At 42.2% G+C, this 20,469-nt stretch overlaps 1 protein-coding gene across 2 annotated transcripts in view; it reads left to right on the forward strand.

Moving 5' to 3' along the window:
* The first annotated feature begins 806 nt into the window (after positions 1-806).
* Positions 807-20,469, forward strand: part of sema3bl (sema domain, immunoglobulin domain (Ig), short basic domain, secreted, (semaphorin) 3bl) — a 70,100-nt gene continuing 50,437 nt past the window's right edge. The window contains exon 1 of one of the 2 annotated variants that reach the window (XM_014407535.3): positions 807-1,226. In XM_014407535.3, the coding sequence (XP_014263021.3) occupies positions 1,118-1,226 (109 nt within the window). In that variant the 5' untranslated portion in view covers positions 807-1,117. The remainder of the gene's footprint in view (positions 1,227-20,469) is intronic. The other variant, XM_014407534.3, reaches the window with a different exon arrangement.

Here is a 20,469-nt window from a genome sequence, read left to right on the forward strand (position 1 = left end):
TGACAAGAGCTAAGAGGTGGCTCAGTTTTATGAGCACACAGTGTGTGGGACTCTTTCCATGCTGCAAACAAGCATTTCCAAAAGACCCGGGGTTGCAGTAACACAGACACCTTGAATGGCTCTTTCTCACTCTGCCGTGACCTCTGTGTTCACTTGAAAGTTTGCTTGTGAATAGATGCACATAGGAGGAGGGGGTGTTTGAACTCCACAACTTAATTAAAATCATCACAATGGTGCTTAAGAGGTTAAAACAGAGAACTTGGTTAAAAGTGTTGTGGAGGAAAGAAATGTAGAAGGGGAGATCTTTTTGATTCATTCATAGTTCATAAATTTGTGGGTCTTTTGACATCTTCAGTCCCTTGAAAGAGGGACGTCTTCCTCCTTCTGTCCTGTGAAACCACAGCTCACACAACATACACAAAAATAGCTTTTGCTACTTTTAGAAATTGGGAGCTTTTTATTTTTGTGAAAGGAATGTTCTGGGGTTTATCAGTTGTTTGCCTTGAGCACATCAGCATACAGTCCAGCTTGTGAGTCCTTAGTTTTTGCTACACGCTGCAGTAACCTTTCTGTGTTTGTTATGTGCTGCAATTGAGAAATATTTACAGAATGTGGGTGGAATTAAAGTGGGGGTTAAGATTTTATTGTTGTCTCCAGAAGTTTTACTCAGCTGTGTGTTCAAGCTGTTAGAGTGCCATCACTAGCAGATGATGATAAATTTGTACTATAAGTCATCTTCCAGGTGCGTCTGTTTGGAGAGTGCTCTGTTATGCGTAAAGAAGGGGCAGGTCACTTCTCGCTACTACAGCTCTCTCTCTCTCCCTTCTGTTGAGGCGTGGTATTTCTCTCTCCGTGGCTGTAACAGACTTCTGCGGGGCAGCTGTTGGAAGTGAACTGCTGAAGCTGAGTCAGTAAATCTTCTCACCAGCCCAGGCTCAGTCACTAAGCTGGTGTGTCAGAGAGCCATTTACGTGCTGGGGGGGGAATTACAAATCAAATGCTGGCATCGTGAGAAGAAGGATCCGTCGGATTTTCCCCTTTTAAATTCTGTGGGAATATTGTGTTTGACAGCTCCTGTGTACAGCTTCAGCTTAAGGCTGGAGGACATCTCCTCGGGATGATGAAGATATTTTCACCTTGCTCTATCATGATTATTGTTGCGCTACTTGTCGCCACCGTCTCTGCCACCAAATTAAACGTGCCACGGCTGAGACTGTCCCACAAAGGTAATCTATCTATCTATCTATCTATCTATGGGCAAAAGCTCTCCATCACTATTTTATGCGCTTGGTTTTTTCCTGTTGTTTGTTTTTTTCGGGAGAAAAGTCTTGGTTGTGAAATATTTATCTGATACTTGGAGACGCTCCAATAACCGCTTCTTGTATTTTGCGCATTTTCTCCTCAAACCACTTATCGTCTCCGTGGTGGTCTGAGCTGGAAGAGCTAAATTGCTTTTTTTTTTTTTTTGGGCTACTGTTTCAGGGAGTTAATGCGCTTTAGGAGACGCACATGTATGCATTTGCTGGTTCGCAGGTTGAAACAGCTCGCAGTACAAGCCGGGTGCGCAGCAAGAGGAGAGAATTTGGCTGAGGCTCGTCTTTCTGCGGTCAGACACACCGCGGCGATCGTCTCACTATAAAAGTTTATTAGGGAGGGCAACTGCGACGGAATAGGTACCTAAAACGAGGATGTTTGATAATTAACATTTTTGCTGCTAAATTGTTATAAGCACTGGAGAATTTAGCAAGACTTGGTCTTTTTTGTTGTTTGTTTCGTTTTTACTGCAGTCGTCCTCACAGGTGGATTTTGTGCGTCATTGTGTGCAAGCTGTTTCGCTGCCGTAATCACAATTCTCCAACAAATGACTGTACTAATTGCTTGCTTGATGATAGATTTTTTACTTGTTTACCAAATATTTTTCCTTAGCATTGCCATATCTTTTGGTTTGTTCCCACACATGATCTCTTCCTTTCCTGGCTCTAATCTAAGCCCGGTTGTTGTCTATGACTCACCCAAGTTTAATGATAATGAGGCAGTAAAGTGTATGAGTGGTTAGGTGATGCTTGACTGGGTTTTTGCCAAACTATTGTCATTGTTTCGTTTCACTCAGGCTTGAATGATTCTGTAATCATCATCAGCGATAGATATCACACAGGATTTCCTTCTGTTCATTTTTTCAGGGGAAAAGTCACCAACTGAGCTTGCTTGTCTTCCTGTTGCCTGGACTGAAAATAAATACAAGTGGAAGAAAGAGAGCGAGAGAGGCTCATAGAAAATAGGGAGAGAAAATGGAAGTGGTTTTTAATATTGAGGTTAAAGGGCAACAAGAGGAGCAGAAGTTAATAAATGGCATGAAAATCTGAATTTGTTTAGCATTTTAGGAGAAGAGGCAGGGAGGAGATACTTCTGTTACGGCGCAAATAAAGTCAGGCCCCAGGCAAACACTAGAAATGGAAAAAGCTCACAATTGTGACTCACTGTATTTGCTCATGCAAAGCCTAGTTTGCAAATCCCATATTTTCACTTTGGTGGTGCAATAAGCAGATCCATATTGAGCCATTTTTCTTCATAGCTTGCCATCGAAAGACACTCACTTCTCATTTTATGAGCATCACATGGAGTGTGGAGAGGTCTCTGCTTACGAGATTAACATTATGGAGCTTCTTGCTTCCTTTCATCATGACCTCAGATTTGACCCATCACTTTACCCTATTTTACATAATTTCCCCATTGATTCAAGTCTCTCCCCTCCTCATCTGTTTTTTACAAGCAAATCTCTCATAACCTCTACATGTGTCTCATCATTTCACTCTTTAGTCTAATCTCTCCCCTGCCTCACATCTATCCGTCCCCTCTATATTGCTCTCTTGTGCTCTATCAGCTGCATATGCCATTGCAACCCCCAAAAGCCCAGAGGGTGTTTGTATTCCCAGGAGGATGTAGAGGTAATTTAGCAACAGGAAAAGCTGTCATTATCTCATTTCAATCACTTAGTTAGTAGAAGTTCAAGCAGGAAGAAGGCCATTTTTACCTCATAGGAACCATTAAAGTACTTGGATCCCTCTTGTCTTCTTAGTTTTTTTTCAAACACCATAGTTTGAAAAATGTATTCAAAGGTTTGTTGAATTTAACAATTCAGTTAAATTAATGATAAAACATCTTTTCTACATAACACATGGCTATAGCGTCAATAGCATTTTAATGACTGTTGCAAAGTGCGCCCAGTTTCAAATGTTTTCATTAGCACATGCAAATCTTTCATTAATTTTCCTTTTTCATTTGAATGGCCTTGTGACTTGTTTCATTATAAAAACTATATTTTAAGAATTTATTGTAGTTTATATTTTCTGAAAACGTGATTGTGCAAAAGTAAAAATGTGTGTGTTCATGTATCTGTGAGCTGACGCTGCAGCGTTGAGGTCTGTAATGTGTGATGTGTTGGCTGGGCTCCCTGCCCTCCCAGCAAAGCATCTATACAAATCTCCCATCAAGCTTCTTTCTCTTTCTGTCTGTGTATGTCTTTCATTTGTTCTCCTCTCCCTTCAGCTGGCCCGATTCTTTTATTCGTTCGAATTCTCTGGGTCTTGTGTGCTCACACACTATCCCACACTGACTTTAGACACACACACACCGTGTCTAACACAATATTCACTTTGTCTGGCGTAAGGCAGGGGGTGCACTTGAAAACACAAACGTTCACATCAGCGTCCCATTCTGATCAGATTGCATTAGCTCTCTGTGTGAAGGGTCCTGTTTGTTTTTGCTTACAGCCTGTGAATTAATGAGTTTGTTTTCCTAGTTGGCTTTGCCTGGATGCTTACATGCAGACTGGTGTTAGTTGTTCTTAGGTGGAGGAGTGTAATCTGTCATCAAGTCAGATGGAGATGGTCCGAACAGATGGAATGTAAACCGTCTCCCATCCTTTCATCTTTTGGGTCTTTTCCCTCTGGTCTGCATCAGTTTCTCCCACCCTCCTCATTTATTGTAGTCTTCCCTAATGCCTTTGTCACATTCAGCTGAAGTGCTCCCAGTCCTCTGACTGGATTGAAAGTCCAGCAAAGAAAAAAAGCTAAACAAAGGAATGAGACTGGAGGGTTTAGTACACAAGCCAATGAGCTTTTTTTTTTTTTTTTACCTTTTTTTCTTTCTTTTTTTTTTTTAACTACAATGTATATATGTTTGCACTAGGCAGTCAAGAATATTTTAGAGGTTTTTTTTGTGCTTTAGTAATAGCTGACATGTGTTTAAATCTAAAATGCCTGTGTAAAATGCTAACGTACAGTCAAGAGAGCCTTTAGCCTGCAGGCTCAATAGCAAATATTTAAAGTTTACCGTACATGAACAATAGTCCAGATAGCTTAATAAAACTGGAAAAAAATGCAGGAATGGCAAGAAACAGACTTTAAATAGGGTTCTGATCCAAGTGAAAGTAGTGATCCTTTATTGATTTCAGCTGTACAATACACCTTAGTTAGAAAAAGATGCATCTAAAGAAGCATTTCAAAAGCTCTCTAAGCTTTTGGGTCAAAATCAAAGTGCTGCGTTGTTTTTTTAAGCCTTGTATGTGAGTTTTTGTCCAAGAATGATCCACTGGATCTTATTATGTATGTGTTTATGTGTTGCAATTACTTTTTTATAGTGGCAGCATTATACCAGTGATATTTAAATGGATCATATGAGGGTGAACAACTTCTACTTTCCATTCCAATCATGGAACATTTAAGTATGGAGGGTATGATTATTGTCCTTGTGCTAACAAAATGCTAAGAAACATCTAAGTGAGTATCAGGTATTGTAAACATGCATAGACGAGGTCATTTAGAGGTTTAAATTTAAAGATGAACTTTGAACTGCTGCTGTTTCACAGTTCACAGCTGTCCTGTGGTGCACCAACTGGAGCGCATCACCCCTTGTTTACCCACATCTGCAAACCTTTCAACACAGAAGGAGGCAAATCCTACATTTACTGAGATCTGCTGCTGCATATGGGATGATGTTCATGCAAAGTTTTATTTGGATTGGCACACAGATTAATGAGGAGATAGGGTACAAACAGACACATAAATACGCTACCGTACAGTCATTATAGTAAGGAAAAAAGAAGAACATGTGAAAATGACTCAGTTCTGTTGAATGTATTGCAGCCTCATAGATTGCAGTCTCTAACTTGTGAATGATGCAGTGCAGGACTGTTCTTTTCACTCTGATGTGTGTCTGCTTCTCTCTATCAGCCCATCAAAGCAGCTGCACCATCACTTGCTAGGCCAACAAACCATGTGCGTAATTTCCTCAGACACACAGCCTTCATAACTGCAGGATGTGGCAGACAGCAGAGTTTTAATTTAACAACTTGATAGAAGAAGCTGTAAAAGTCACCTATGTATAGAATTCTGAAACCAGGATTCAGGCAAGAGTTCGGTACACAGCAGGAAAATTCAAGGACTTTTCTTTGAGTTTCTCTTTTTGCCTTGTTACTTTGAAACAGTGGTGTTTAGTGTCTTAATGAAAAGTTGAAATGGACAAGCTCATGTGCTACTAATCACGAGTGCTGAAAGTCAAAGTCAGCCTCTGTTTCTGTTGTTGCTGAGATAAATTCAACCTGGTTTCTTCAACATTGAGTGAGTTCACTGTACTCAATTGACTTCCAAAGTAACCAGAGCTCAATCCAGCTACATCTTTGGGATGTAGTGGCCAGTAAATCTGAAGCTACTGTGTGACGCTATCCTATAATTATTCAGTAAAGTCTCTCAGAAATGTTTCCAGCACTTTGTTAAATCTGTGCGAATGAAGAATTAACGCAGTTCTGAAGTCAACAGCAGGTACAACTGGGTATTGGCAAGGTGTACCTAATGAACTGCCCAGTTACTATAAGCAGTAAACTGTTCCTAACCCTGCAATTACCAAAAAAAGCACACAGCACATTAAACATCCTATCAAAACAGCATGTAACTGTTGTCCATGTTTGTTCAAATGGGTCAGAGTGGGCTGTTCATGTTATCCCACAGACAGCCTCCAGCAATCAAAAAGCAAATGTTGTTTTAAAACATTGTTTTGGTATATGTAACCGAAAGCTAAGCTTTCACATTTGTTAGTCGTGATATAAGCTTATCAACTAAAACAAGGTACTTACAGCTTAAATCATAAGAGTGATGTAGAAGTTGCCTCAAAGATTTACACGTCTGACACTGTGAAATTATTTGCAAATGTGATTGGTTGAAGGGTGTGGATTAACATTTAAGCACAAATGCATGTATGCAAAGCTGAGCTTTCAGAACATAGTGAACACATTGCCTGCACATGTCACTGTAGTTCAAAACTGTATGCATGTTTTGATAATATATAATTACTGTAAATCTAGTCATGGTGGAAATGTGTGTTTGTGTTTTAAACTCACAGGTGCTTTATATAAAATATAAAAGAGGCACAATAGTACTTTGTCCCATTCGGGAATATCAGCCATAATTGTTTTTGAGGCTACAGAGACATAATGAGACCTTTCCTGTCTGGTATGTAGACCTGCTGACAGAAGAAACACATTGCATGTTTCTAACACCACAGGCATGATATGAGGGGTGAAGAGTGTCTGAGAGATAAATACAAAGCACTAATGTGTGAGTGTGCGTGTTTTATGTGTGTATGAAGTGTGTAATGTGCACGCGTGCGTAGCCTTGTCCTTGCTAAATACATAGATGTACTGCTTTTAAAAGTAAACATCTGCATGTACTGAACTACTAGACTATGTGTGCGTGTGCAGAGTTAACTGTATGAGAGTGTCTCAATCAGAGAGCTAATGCATCTGATGTCCACATTTGTGTCTCTCAAAGTGTCACTTGTGTGGCCTCGTGTGACAAGCCTCAGACGGTGACCAGCCAAAATCACTGACAAGACACAGATGGAGAAATTAGTGACGAGGGAAATAAGAATTGACAGTAAATGTGTGAGACATGTGTTGATATCAACGCAGAGCCAGGTTTCAGAGCGCAGATGCGAGGATGGAAAAATAGTGTATGCGTGAGAGGAAAGGATCAAGAAAAAAATGGCACAGTATAAGACAAGAAAGATAAAGACACCAGGAGGAGGAGGCTATGTCTATGATGTGCATCTGTGTTGGTCCAACACATTCCTGACACTTAGTCAGAAACCCCTCCTCATCACATTTCCAATAAACTTAGAATCTTATAAATGCATCATCATTTCAGAAGTCCACCACAATTTTGCTGACAAAGAAGAATAAACAACCAACAAACATCCACATTAACAGGTATACAGAGTGACGAGGGACATAATCACGCAATTAAGCAATCTTGTTGCAGACTGATATGTTGGCAGGTTTACTGTAGGCACCAAAACGTCTTGGTAAAATTTTAGGGGAAAATGCTTTGGGTTAAAATATATCCCTTTATATCACTGACCAGACTTTAGTAGCACGTTTCTCCTATTTGCAATACGTGCTATACCTTTATCAACATAAGGGAGCATTTTTATTTCAGTGATTTCGTGCCAGACAGTGTAAGTGTTAATTTTGTCAATTTGTCATTTCACTGAATTTGCTTACAATTAGGAAAATATGAAGAATAGCTGATATGAAGTAAGACATCCTTATTCTGTCAAATGTTCAACCATCACTTTTCTGCGAGTCTCTGAAAGATGACAGCAATAATAAAGTTATTTTAGGTTTACATAGCTGTAGCATATTTTAAGATATACTCATGGCAGTTCTGTGGATAAGCACCTACTCATTATCCTTAGGAGATAAATATAACCCCCCAGCATAGCACTTAAAGTTCAAGGCTGTACTGATAAACCAGTGTTGGATTTAAATGGCTTAATGCTGGTGCAAAACATGTTCAGATAAACACTGCATTGATGCCCTAAAAGGTCAGTGCGCTCAGGCCTTACAAGGCTCGACTGTCTAAAGCTGAACTCTGAATTAACACATGCGCCCCCAGTAATCAGTGAGGTGAATGATGAACTGAAGAGGGGGAATGCTCATGAAAGCAAAGAAACATCAATGAAATTTTAAGATCAGAGACGGAAAAGGAGAGAGGTAATCAATGAAAGATTTGTGAATGTTGAGAGAAAACCAATGAGGGATTTTTGATAGAGAGACTGTAAAAGAAAGCGAAAAAAGGATGGTGAATTGGGGTGAGTTGGGGGGGCATTTTACAAGATGGAAATGCCAGAGGAGGGTAGATAAAAAGAGGTCATGGTAGTAGAGAGAGATAAATGGATGATAAAAGACGGAGAGGGGCTAGGAGAATGAAACGGAAAGGAAACGACAGGAGGTTGAAAGGGTTGAGAGAGAAAAATGAGAGCGGTGTAAGCATGACAGATAGAAGGATAAAGAGAAGACAGGAGCTAACCTGACGACTGAAAGACACTGGTCCCTTTGAGAAGCAAAGGTTGAGGGTTCAAGTCCCAACAATGTGGCTTTGACTATCTGTCATGTAGATTACTAAGTATGCCACTTACACACAGGAATTACAGGGTGTGTGTGTGTGCGCTGGTGAGTCTTGTGCATATAGTGGGAGTATCCTGTATCCCTGTCTTTTGTGAAGCCTTTCTGGCTGCCCACAATTGTTTGACTAACACGTTAAGAAGAGTTGTGTGTGTGTAAATGGCTGTATGTGTGAGTGTGCATGTGTGCTAAGAGGCTAGCCAAAACCAATCTCAGTGTCCTCAGTGCCGGGTTTATGTTGTCTTGAGCGAGGGGGACTCAAGTCCTGACAAACTATTTATCTAGTCTTTCCACACTCTGCCACACCCAAAAGACACACAGCCGCCCCCCTCCATGGTTTTCACAATAGGTCTTCTCTACTCTGAATCTAGTTTGGGTCTTGTTTCCTGATAACAATCAGACTTAGAAGTAAGGAGGAAGTTTTCTGAAAGCTTTTTAGGAAGTCTCTTACATTTTCACGCTTGTTTGCCAAATTAGCACTTAGCATCATTGACAGCTTCTTGAAGACAGCATCAGTGGAGCTGCAGATCATGTTATCTACACTAAAGTGAAAAGAAAAATGGTAAAACTATGACCAAAAAAGTGTCATAAAACATCCAAGTCCAGGCTCTCAAGGTAGGCTTGGAAAAGTAGTCAAAGGAAAGTTAGAAGACATTGAAAATACACTACACCCTTCTTGGTAAATGGTCTGTATTTGTATAGTGCTTTTCTAGTCCCTAAGGACCCCAAAGCGCTTTACACATCCAGTCATCCACCCATTCACACGCTGGTGATGGCAAGCTACATTGTAGCCACAGCCACCCTGGGGCGCACTGACAGAGGCGAGGCTGGCGGAGGCGAGGCTGCCGGACACTGGCACCACCGGGCCCTCTGCCCACCACCAGTAGGGGGTGAAGTGTCTTGCCCAAGGACACAACGACCGAGACTGTCCGAGCCGGGGCTCGAACCGGCAACCTTCCGATTACAAGGCAAACTCCCATTCCAGTAAAAGTCATTCCAGTTGGTTTGTTACTGTCACTTTAATAAAATGGTGATTTCACCAAGCCGCATGCATGAGCAAGCGAGACTCTTTTGGAACCTGTAACCTGAACTGAAATCAGTGAACAAGATGCTGTAATCACAAGAAGTCCATGGTCAGCCTAGGTAAAAAATAATAATAATTGTGTTATGGCCAACAAAGAAATATAGGTTTAAAATGAAAGTCCACATATTTTACACGATCGTCTGTACTGTTAGTCCACCCAAAGTTTTTAAAAGCTTTACATAAATCACACAGAAAACTTTGTACTCACTTGGACTAATGTTGAACTTGGCCTCCTCCAGCATGTCATCATCTGCCAAGAGCATGCAGGGCTGTGGTGCTGAAATGACAGATGCCTTGCCAGTGTTTTTCATACAAAGTCCTGCTGTTCCAGCTTGAGGAACAAACATCATTCAGCCACTCATTTTCTTGATCTGAGACAGATAAATGAATTTATCATTGCTTATGTATTCTTTCTCTGGAGACATAAAGGGAATAGTAAGCATTTCAGATAGAAATGTGGTACAGCTGAGTCTTCCAGCAGAAATGAAGCAAACAAAAAAGGACACAAAAACCCTTTAAGAGACAAAGAGGGTTCCTCTTGCCCACTCACGTCATTGTAGTGTGCTACCATTCAGTGTTTTGGCTCCAAGCCAAAGTGAAATGGCAGATAAACAGGTCAGAGCCCTCTCTAATGCTGGGCGAGGGGCATTACAAGCCACATGTAGGGAGATGCTTCACCCCTGCCACCGAAACAAACAAACTCAAGCTTGTAGCAGTCAATTAGTTCCACAAGAGCTGCTGACAAGAAGAACACAGCACAAAGGACTCCACTGTGGACTGATGGATCTATTAAACAGCGACTGCAAACATACAAACATGGCCGTTAACTTATACCAGAGGAAGGCTCTATGCGTGAATGCATCTTTGTGTTTGCTACTGTGACAGCCAAACGTGTATTGCAACCAGCTGTCCGATTTTAAGCGTTCTGTCTTTAATTGAATCCTGATTCGTTTTGCTACAACAGAACAAATCAATCAGTTTGTTGTTTTTGTTTTTTTTATTACATTTCAAAACTGAATTTGAAATATTTTGTATGTTTTAGAAATGATCTGCAGCGCAGCGACATCGTTCATCTTCATTAGCGCAGCAGCAGATTACAGCAGAGCTACTTCAGTAGTCCTAAAATCATTTAATCAGTGGATTTGATTTAGGAATGAGGAATTAAATGCATATTTGTCTTCATTTTGTTGCATTTAGATAAAGCGTGGGTGAGGCCAGCTGTAATCTGGTTGAATTGTTTTTGCAAAAACAAGTGACATCACAGAATTTCATACAGATTTGGAGGCATCGAGGGAGCAATGGCTGGGAGCAAAACTGTAAATTAAAAAGCTGAGTCTGAGGAGAAAATCTAGAAAGATGCAGCATTGTTTTTTTCTCTCTCACACAGTTAAGTGTGATGTAGGACTGATGAAGTGATATTAAATAAGAGCCTGACAGGAAAAGACAGAAGGATTTCTGAAACAATGGGAGAAAGAGCGAGATTAAGAGAGGTTAGAAGCAAGGATGATGAAAAGAATGGAGGAAAGCTGAGGCCAGGAGATATGGAGTTTATGAGGGATCAGTTTGGATGAAAGACATAAAGAGTAAAGTGTGTGGTAAAATTGATTAATGGAGTTAGAGTGGATTAAAAACGGGAGTAGGAAGAAAAGGTGAAAGAGGACAAAATAGAAAGCTGGATAAAAAGAAAGCATCTGGCTGTCAGAGAGGATGAAAGATAAGGAGAGAAAGAGAGGATGATGAAATAAGGGAAGAGGGGGGTGACCTGATGGGAATTGAGGGTGATGAGGTAACACCCTACGCTGTGTTTTGATTGGACCAAGAGGGAAGATCGAATAACAGGAATACTGACAAGCATCCTGAGACGACTTAGGGAGAAGATGCTTTGACTACTTGTGCGTGCGTACGTGTGTGTGCGTACGTGTGTGTGCGTACGTGTGTGTGCGTGCGTGCATGTGTATGTGTGCGTGCGTGCACGCGTGTGTCAGAATTTTGTGACAGAAGGAAGATTCAGGAAGTAAGAAAATAAAGAAACTGAAAATCCCACGTAAGATTGTGCTCCCTTTCTGAAATTCACCTCAGTTTTTATCACATGTCATAAAGGACTGGCTGCATTAAAATGTGAGCTGTGAGGGTAGAATGACATCTGCAGTGAGGAGCAGTAACAGGTTGGCAGGAAATCCCAGGATTTATTTTGTCATGAGTTATCTGCAGGATAAATCCTGGGGAAATGTAATGTGGGAATTAATAGCTGCAAATTAATACTTTCAAAATAATTGCGTAACAAAATTGATAGATAGCACATGGGTGATATGTGCAAGCTGCATGAAAAAATTACATATTTAGTTAGATTTCTTCTCCAGTTTCAGCAAAATGAGTAGAACCCCCCCCCCCCCCCCCCCCCCCAAATAATTATCTTACAGGACACAATTTACATACATGAGTATAGAAAAGTGTTTTTTGTGTGAGAATGTGACAGAGGCTACAATCACAGCTGTTATTAAAAAAAATCTTAATATCAGATTGCAGTATTTGTGAACTGAAATTCAGTGCTATGCTCAGTTTTGTTCTTGAGGATACATTTTTTTATAACTCATTTATAGAAAACAGATAATCTGTAGAATGGGAAGAGGTTGATTACCTCACTAAAAAAAGAATAACTTTCAGCAAAGGTCTGAAAGTTATTCTTTACTCTGAGTAAAACTCACATTTAGTTTGGTTGTTAGCACAAACAGACTAACATGGATCCTTTCAAACAATGTGAAGATGAAGATTTGAAGCTTGTGTTTACCATTTTAATCTGTTTATTGTGTCAGTTTGCTAATAGGCTTTAGATAAATGGGTTATATTTTAGGAAGTGTTATAGACTGTATATAATAGATGGACATCACTGACCTACAAAAAGTGCGGCAAACGAAGAGACATATTCCTTCTAATGACCAGCAGAGAGTGACTCTTGGTTTTAGTCTTCTTTTTTCTGAATGCTTTGAGTAATTTTGCAGTTCAACTCGGTTCAGTTTTATTTATATAGTACCGAATCACAACAAAAGTTGCCTTAAGTTGCTTCATAAGTTTTTTGAGACAAATTTTTGAAAGAAATGTTCAGATTATCAATAAATGCGAGGCAATCTGAGCTGAAAGTGATAGAAAAGTGAAAGAAAAAGTGAGAGAAAAAGGAAAGGTGAAACTCTGTGGAACAGTATACCTAATTCAAGCATGCCATAATGTAAACAAATCAACCCAGAGAAAAGTAAAGTCTGTGATGAAGCGTCAAATGCAATAGGTAAGTAGTTAACAGTAAATGTAGCAGAATTACATTGTGCATTTTTTTTTCTTTGCATATGCTGTCAAGAAGGAAATAAAAAAAGCGAGGACATAGGTCAGGAAGAGGTCCATAATTCTGAGGAATTTTCCAGCTCTTGTAAAAATGAGGAGGAAAAATGTAAAGGATGAGAGGGAATCTGATATCCTTGAGAGGAGGATGAAGCCCAGGAGGAGTGGGTGAGGTGAGAGAAGGAGAAGCATTGTGAGATGACTTTTTGTGCACGCAGCGGATTCCAGAGATATTTGGCACTCTGCAATAATATACAGCCAAGATCTAATGATACCCTGGGAAGTCTGTCAGCAGTGTAATGAGTCTCTGTTTGTGGATGTGGGTATGTGCGTTTTTTGGTATCAGAGCTCGTGAAAATAAAACATCAAAGAGCAATATTTAGAGAAAGCGTCTGACAGTAAGTTTTGTCATCTCAGATGTGCACAGATGTGGTTTGAACAAGGATAGTTTGACCTTATTGGTTCATTATGGCATGCATGTGTGCCCTACTAGCGCGTATTTTGTAGCTCAGGGGGTCTAATAGGCATCAGATGTGTTCTTTTCTCCTGCCGAGCCAACAATAACACTGATACTATCAGACATGTATGCATGTGCATACATATATATATATATATATATATATATATATATATATATATATAAAAAAAAACACCCAGCACGCCCATGCGGGCGGTTTTATCCTTCAAGCTCGGGTCCTCTACCAGAGGCCTGGGAGCTTGAGGGTCCTGCGCAGTATCTTAGCTGTTCCCAGGACTGCGCTCTTCTGGACAGAGATCTCCGATGTTGTTCCCGGGATCTGCTGGAGCCACTCGCCTAGCTTGGGAGTCACCGCACCTAGTGCTCCGATTACCACGGGGACCACCGTTACCTTCACCCTCCACATCCTCTCGAGCTCTTCTCTGAGCCCTTGGTATTTCTCCAGCTCCTCGTGTTCCTTCTTCCTGATATTGCTGTCATTTGGAACTGTTACATCGATCACTACGGCCGTCTTCTTCTGTTTGTCTACCACCACTATGTCCGGTTGGTTAGCCACCACCATTTTGTCCGTCTGTATCTGGAAGTCCCACAGGATCTTAGCTCGGTCATTCTCCACCACCCTTGGGGGCATCTCCCATTTTGACCTCGGGACTTCCAGGTTATACTCGGCACAGATGTTCCTGTACACTATGCCGGCCACTTGGTTATGGCGTTCCATGTATGCCTTGCCTGCTAGCATCTTGCACCCTGCTGTTATGTGCTGGATTGTCTCTGGGGCATCTTTACACAGCCTGCACCTGGGGTCTTGCCTGGTGTGATAGACCCCAGCCTCTATGGATCTTGTGCTCAGAGCTTGTTCTTGTGCTGCCATGATTAGTGCCTCTGTGCTGTCTTTCAGTCCAGCTTTGTCCAGCCACTGGTAGGATTTCTGGATATCAGCCACCTCCTCTATCTGCCGGTGGTACATACCGTGCAGGGGCCTGTCCTTCCATGATGGTTCCTCGTCTCCCTCCTCTTTCTTGGGTTTCTGCTGCCTGAGGTATTCACTGAGCACTCGGTCAGTTGGGGCCATCTTCCCAATGTATTCTTGGATGTTCGTTGTCTCATCCTGGACTGTGGTGCTGACACTCACCAGTCCCCGGCCCCCTTCCTTCCGCTTAGCGTACAGCCTCAGGGTGCTGGACTTGGGGTGAAACCCTCCATGCATGGTAAGGAGCTTTCTTGTCTTTATGTCAGTGGCTTCTATCTCCTCCTTTGGCCAGCCTATTACCCCAGCAGGGTACCTGATCATGGGCAGGGCGTACGTGTTGATGGCCCGGATCTTGTTCTTACCATTCAGCTGACTCCTCAGGACTTGCCTGACCCTCTGCAGGTACTTGGTGGTTGCAGCTTTTCTAGCGGCCTCTTCATGGTTCCCATTCGCCTGCGGGATCCCCAGGTACTTGTAACTGTCCTCTATGTCTGCAATGTTGCCTTCTGGTAGTTCAATCCCCTCAGTTCTGACTACCTTCCCTCTCTTTGATACCATCCGACTACACTTCTCCAGTCCGAACGACATTCCAATGTCATTGCTGTATAGCCTGGTAGTGTGGATCAGTGAATCGATGTCTCGTTCACTCTTGGCATACAGCTTGATGTCATCCATGTACAGGAGGTGGCTGACAACTGCTCCGTTCCGTAGTCGGTATCCGTAGCCAGTCTTGTTAATGATCTCACTGAGGGGGTTCAGGCCTATGCAGAACAGCAGTGGGGACAGAGCATCTCCCTGATAGATCCCGCACTTGATGGTTACTTGTGCTATGGGCTTGGAGTTGGCCTCTAGTGTTGTACGCCACATCCCCATTGAGTTCCTGATGAAGGTTCTTAGGGTCCCATTGATCTTGTACAATTCTAGGCATTCCAGTATCCAGCTGTGGGGCATTGAGTCATAGGCCTTCTTGTAATCAATCCAGGCAGTGCACAGGTTGGTCAGTCTGGTCTTGCAGTCTCGGCTGATTGTTCTGTCTACCAGTAGCTGGTGTTTTGCGCCTCTGGTATTCTTGCCAATTCCTTTCTGTGTCCCGCTCATGTATTGACCCATGTGCCTGTTCATCTTAGCCGATATGATGCCTGACAGGAGCTTCCATGTAGTACTGAGGCAGGTTATTGGTCGGTAGTTGGAGGGGACCGGTCCCTTCTTGGGGTCCTTGGGGATCAGGACCGTCCGGCCTTCAGTTAGCCATTCCGGGTGTCTCTCGTTAACTAGCAGTTGGTTCATTTGTGCTGCCAGACGCTCGTGGAGTGCAGTCAGCTTCTTCAGCCAGTAGGCGTGAACCATGTCGGGCCCTGGTGCTGTCCAACTCTTCATACTGGAGACCCTTTCTTGGATATCTGCCACTGTGATGGTTACTGGACCCTGTTCAGGGAGGTCGCTGTGGTCTGCCCTCAGATCCTCCAGCCACTGAGCATTGCCGTTATGGGTTGCGTCCTTCTCCCATATGCTCTTCCAGTATTGCTCCGTCTCCAGCCTTGGTGGTGCTGTTCTCTTATTGTTCCCTTGCCACTGAGAGTACACCTTTGCTGGTTCTGTGGAGAACAGCTGGTTTATTCTCCTGCCTTCAATCTCTCTGGTGTACCTCCTCAAGCGGCTGGCCAAGGCTGTGAGTCTTTGCTTGGCAGTTTCCAAGGCCTCAGGTATGGACAGCTTGCTGTATTTCTTAGGCACCTTATTTGTCGCACCTTTCTGCAACTCCGTTAGTTGGCTAACCTCCCTCCGTGCTACTTTGATCTTGCCCTCTAGCCTCCTTCTCCATGGAGGGTACTGCCCCTTGTGGCTGTTCAACTTGTAGCCAAGCATCTCACTGATCACTGCTGCCGTATTGTAGATCAGCTTGTTAGTGTCGGTAATCGTGGTTGTAGGTATTGCCCGTAGTGCTGCATTAACATCATCTAGCAGACCTTCTGAGGGTACTTCACGTAATCTTGGTAACCTGCTACGGGGGATCGAGGTTTCAAGCTTGGCCATGATCCTATTTTTCAGGTCAGTTCCTCTCGCACTCAACGATCCTTCTCCTATCGCACTTGGGGCTATGTACCCAATCTCGGGTGGGGGTGATGATATCTCCCCCCTGACCTGGCGTCCTGACTCCTCCTTGCCGTAGCATTTGTGTTGTACCTCGTCAATCTCTAGCTGTGAGAGCAGTCCCTTCTTTCGAATGTTGGAACACTGAGCTACTAGTTGTTTCGCCGTCATTGTGGATGTTGGGTATCGAAGAATCCATAGGTCCCTCATCCTATTCATGTAGCCCCTTCCGCCGGGGTTACTTGCGTAGTAGCATTCCAACAACGCCCTGTTTTCGTCCCTTGCCCACCGATGCCTTCTTGTTCCAGTAGCCCACTTTTCGTCAGGGTGCCCTGGTTCCTCAACACCTGACGCGGACCTTGTTGATCCGGGCGACGTCCGAGCCGGCATGCCTTCATATTTATCTGTCTCGCTCATGTCTGCGGTAGGCTCGCTTAGCATAGGGGGTCTAGCCTTAGGACCCTTACTGGATACAGACGCCCCCAGGCAGGAATCGAACTTGCGATCCTCTGTTCCAAAGGCGTGTAGTCTAACCACTACGCTATCCAGCTGCTAAAATATATATATATATATATATATATATATATTTATTTATTAGGGGTGCAACGATACACAAAATTCACGGTTCGGTTCGATACTTTGGTGTCACGGTTCGATATTTTTTCGATACAAAAAAAATGTTCATGCATTTTTTATTTGTCATTTATTAAAATTATAAATATATATTTTAACTCAAAAGTACAGTTTTTAAATTTAACCCTAACCCTTGTGCGTGTTTTTTATTTTGACAGCGAATGCGCACCTGCGGACCACTTATGTGCAGCCCTGGTTATTTAGCTCATCATATTGCAGCCACAGAAATTCTTTTGTCCATGAAACCTTAAAGCTGCACTTTCTTTTTGCCTTATAGTCCGATTTGTCATAACTTCTCCGTTTTGTGGTAAGCTTTTCTTTGGCTGTCACTTCTTCACCCCGACCTGTCTTATTTGGCTCAGCAGAACTGAAATGCTTTTACACACGCACTCACATAAGCTCAGCGATTCTCTGCGCGATCAACCTCTCACATGTTTAAGCTTGCTGCGGGAGATTTCACTTGTCATGTTTGCATAGTAAGCTAACGATTAATAAGACGAGGTCAGAGGAATTGGTGCACAAATTATCATCACTCACAGATCAGTACTGTCGCTCTCTATACACAGTTTGCACGATTGCAAAGTGAAAGCAAAAAAACAAGCGCAAATTCAAACGCGACTTCAATATGTCACATATTGACAGTGGCTCACCGATGCCAATGACATAATTACCCAGCTACATTTCTGAAAGAATGCAAAAGCATTGACATATATTTTTCCTACAATAGCCCGACGGGCAGGGAAGAGATAGATTTTGGTAGCCCGACTGAAAAAAATCGCTAGCTCCGGGACGTCGGGCTAGCGATATTGCAAGCCCTGTATCTGATTGAGGAATCACTCATCTTTGGAAAAGAGAGTTTATTACAGAGAAATGTCTCTTTCCAAAATAAAAGCTATACTATCCGCTTCTTCTGGGCTATATTCTCAGCAGCATAAGGAGAATCATGTGCTAACAGCTGTCTAAATGACTCGGCTAAAGTTAGTAGCATGCTTGTTGTTTTTGTCTTTGCACTAGGATGATGTCGGCGTAAATGTGCAGTCATATTCGTTGTGTTCCCACTAGTGCTTTCAGGTTAATCTCGTTGAAATGACCTTAACGCCACAACACGGCAAATCTCCGTTAACGAGCTACCGCCGATCACTCCGTGCATGGGGCTAGACGGCCAACACGTTAACGAGCTAACTGCGCTAACACACTAGTTCACACCAATGTAATTGAGCATTGCATGGCACATCCAACATACTGTTTTACTTTAGTCCATGACTCGCTTACCTTCAGGGTCATACGTCACATGAAAACCAAAATAATTCCAAACGCCAGATCTGAATGAGGTTCAATTTTCCTGTTGCAAGGAGAGCTTAACTTCTGCCTCGCTAGCTTGCCCTGCGCTCTTCCTTCTGACTATGCTGTCTGTGTTGAGCGCTCAGTGGATCTGCGCTGGACAGTGCAGCCTAGGCGGAGTAGTCGAACACAGATTCACTGAGCGCTCAACACAGACAGCATCGTCAGAAAGAAAATTGATAAAATAAATTACAAATGTTGTATTGTTCGATACATATGCGTACCGAACCGAAAGCACTGTATCGAACGGTTCAATATCGATACGAATATCGTTGCACCCCTAATATATATATATATATATATATATTAGGGGTGCAACGATACACAAAATTCACGGTTCGGTTCGGTTCGATACTTTGGTGTCACGGTTCGATATTCTTTCGATACAAAAAAAATGTTCGTGCCTTTTTAATTTGTCATTTATTAAAATTATAAATATATATTTTAACTCAAAAGTACAGTTTTTAAATTTAACCCTAACCCTTGTGCGTGTTTTTTATTTTGACAGCGAATACGCACCTGCGGACCACTTATGTGCAGCCCTGGTTATTTAGCTCGTCATATTGCAGCCACAGAAATTCTTTTGTCCATGAAACCATAAAGCTGCACTTTCTTTTTGCCTTATAGTCTGATTTGTCATAACTTCTCCGTTTTGTGGTAAGCTTTTCTTTGGCTGTCACTTCTTCACCCTGACCTGTCTTATTTGGCTCAGCAGAACTAAAATATATATCTGTCTGTGAAGGTTCTCAGTCATCCAGGTCATCGTAGTCAAATATATATCCTGCTGCTTTTACACACGCACTCACATAAGCTCAGCGATTCTCTGCGCGATCAACCTCTCACATGTTTAAGCTTGCTGCGGGAGATTTCACTTGTCATGTTTGCATAGTAAGCTAACAATTAATAAGACGATGTCAGAGGAATTGGTGCACAAATTATCATCACTCACAGATCAGTGCTGTCGCTCTCTATACACAGTTCACGCGATTGCAAAGTGAAAGCAAAAAAACAAGCGCAAATTCAAACGCGATTTCAATATGTCACATATTGACAGTGGCTCACCAATGCCAATGACATAATTACCCAGCTACATTTCCGAAAGAATGCAAAAGCATTGACATATATTTTTCCTTCCTACAATAGCCCGACGGGCAGGGCAGAGATAGATTTTGGTACCCCGACTGAAAAAATCGCTAGCCCCGGGATGTCGGGCTAGCGATATTGCAAGCCCTGTATCTGATTGAGGAATCACTCATCTTTGGAAAAGAGAGTTTATTACAGAGAAATGGCTCTTTCCAAAATAAAAGCTATACTATCCGCTTCTTCTGGGCTATATTCTCAGCAGCATATTAAACAGCTGTCTAAATGACTCGGCTAAAGTTAGTAGCATGCTTGCTTGGTTTTTTTCTGCTTCCACTTGTCTTTGCACTAGGATGATGTCGGCGTAAATGTGTTGTAAGGAGAGCTTAACTTCTGTCTCGCTAGCTTGCCCTGCGCTCCTCCTTCTGACGATGCTGTCTGTGTTGAGCGCTCAGTGAATCTGCGTTCGACTACTCCGCCTAGGCTGCACTGTCGACCCTAGGCGGAGCAGTCGAATGCAGATTCACTGAGCGCTCAACACAGACAGCATCGTCAGAAGGAAAGTTGATAAAATAAATTACAAATTTTGTATTGTTCGATACATATGCGTACCGAACCGAAAGCACTGTATCGAACGGTTCAATATCGATACGAATATCGTTGCACCCCTAATATATATATATATATATATATATATATATATATATATATATATATATATATATATACATATATATATATCGTAACATAGCTTGTACCTATACTTTGCTTGTGCCCAATTTGTATATTATATTTTCTTCACTTTGTTATCCAACCCACTTTTTCTTTTGTTTCCGATAGTCCATTAATAAAATTCTCAGTTCAAACCAGCTTCTTACATTTATTCTTCATCACTAAATGGAGCCATGAAAATGACAGCAGCAGACTGGCGGACAGTGCAGACAGAAGTGTGTGTTGCTGGCAATAAAACACTGACTCTTAGGTTTACCATTGAGATTTTGTGT

This window comes from Maylandia zebra, linkage group LG20, assembly GCF_041146795.1.
Source record: "Maylandia zebra isolate NMK-2024a linkage group LG20, Mzebra_GT3a, whole genome shotgun sequence".
Taxonomy (NCBI): Eukaryota; Metazoa; Chordata; class Actinopteri; order Cichliformes; family Cichlidae; genus Maylandia; species Maylandia zebra.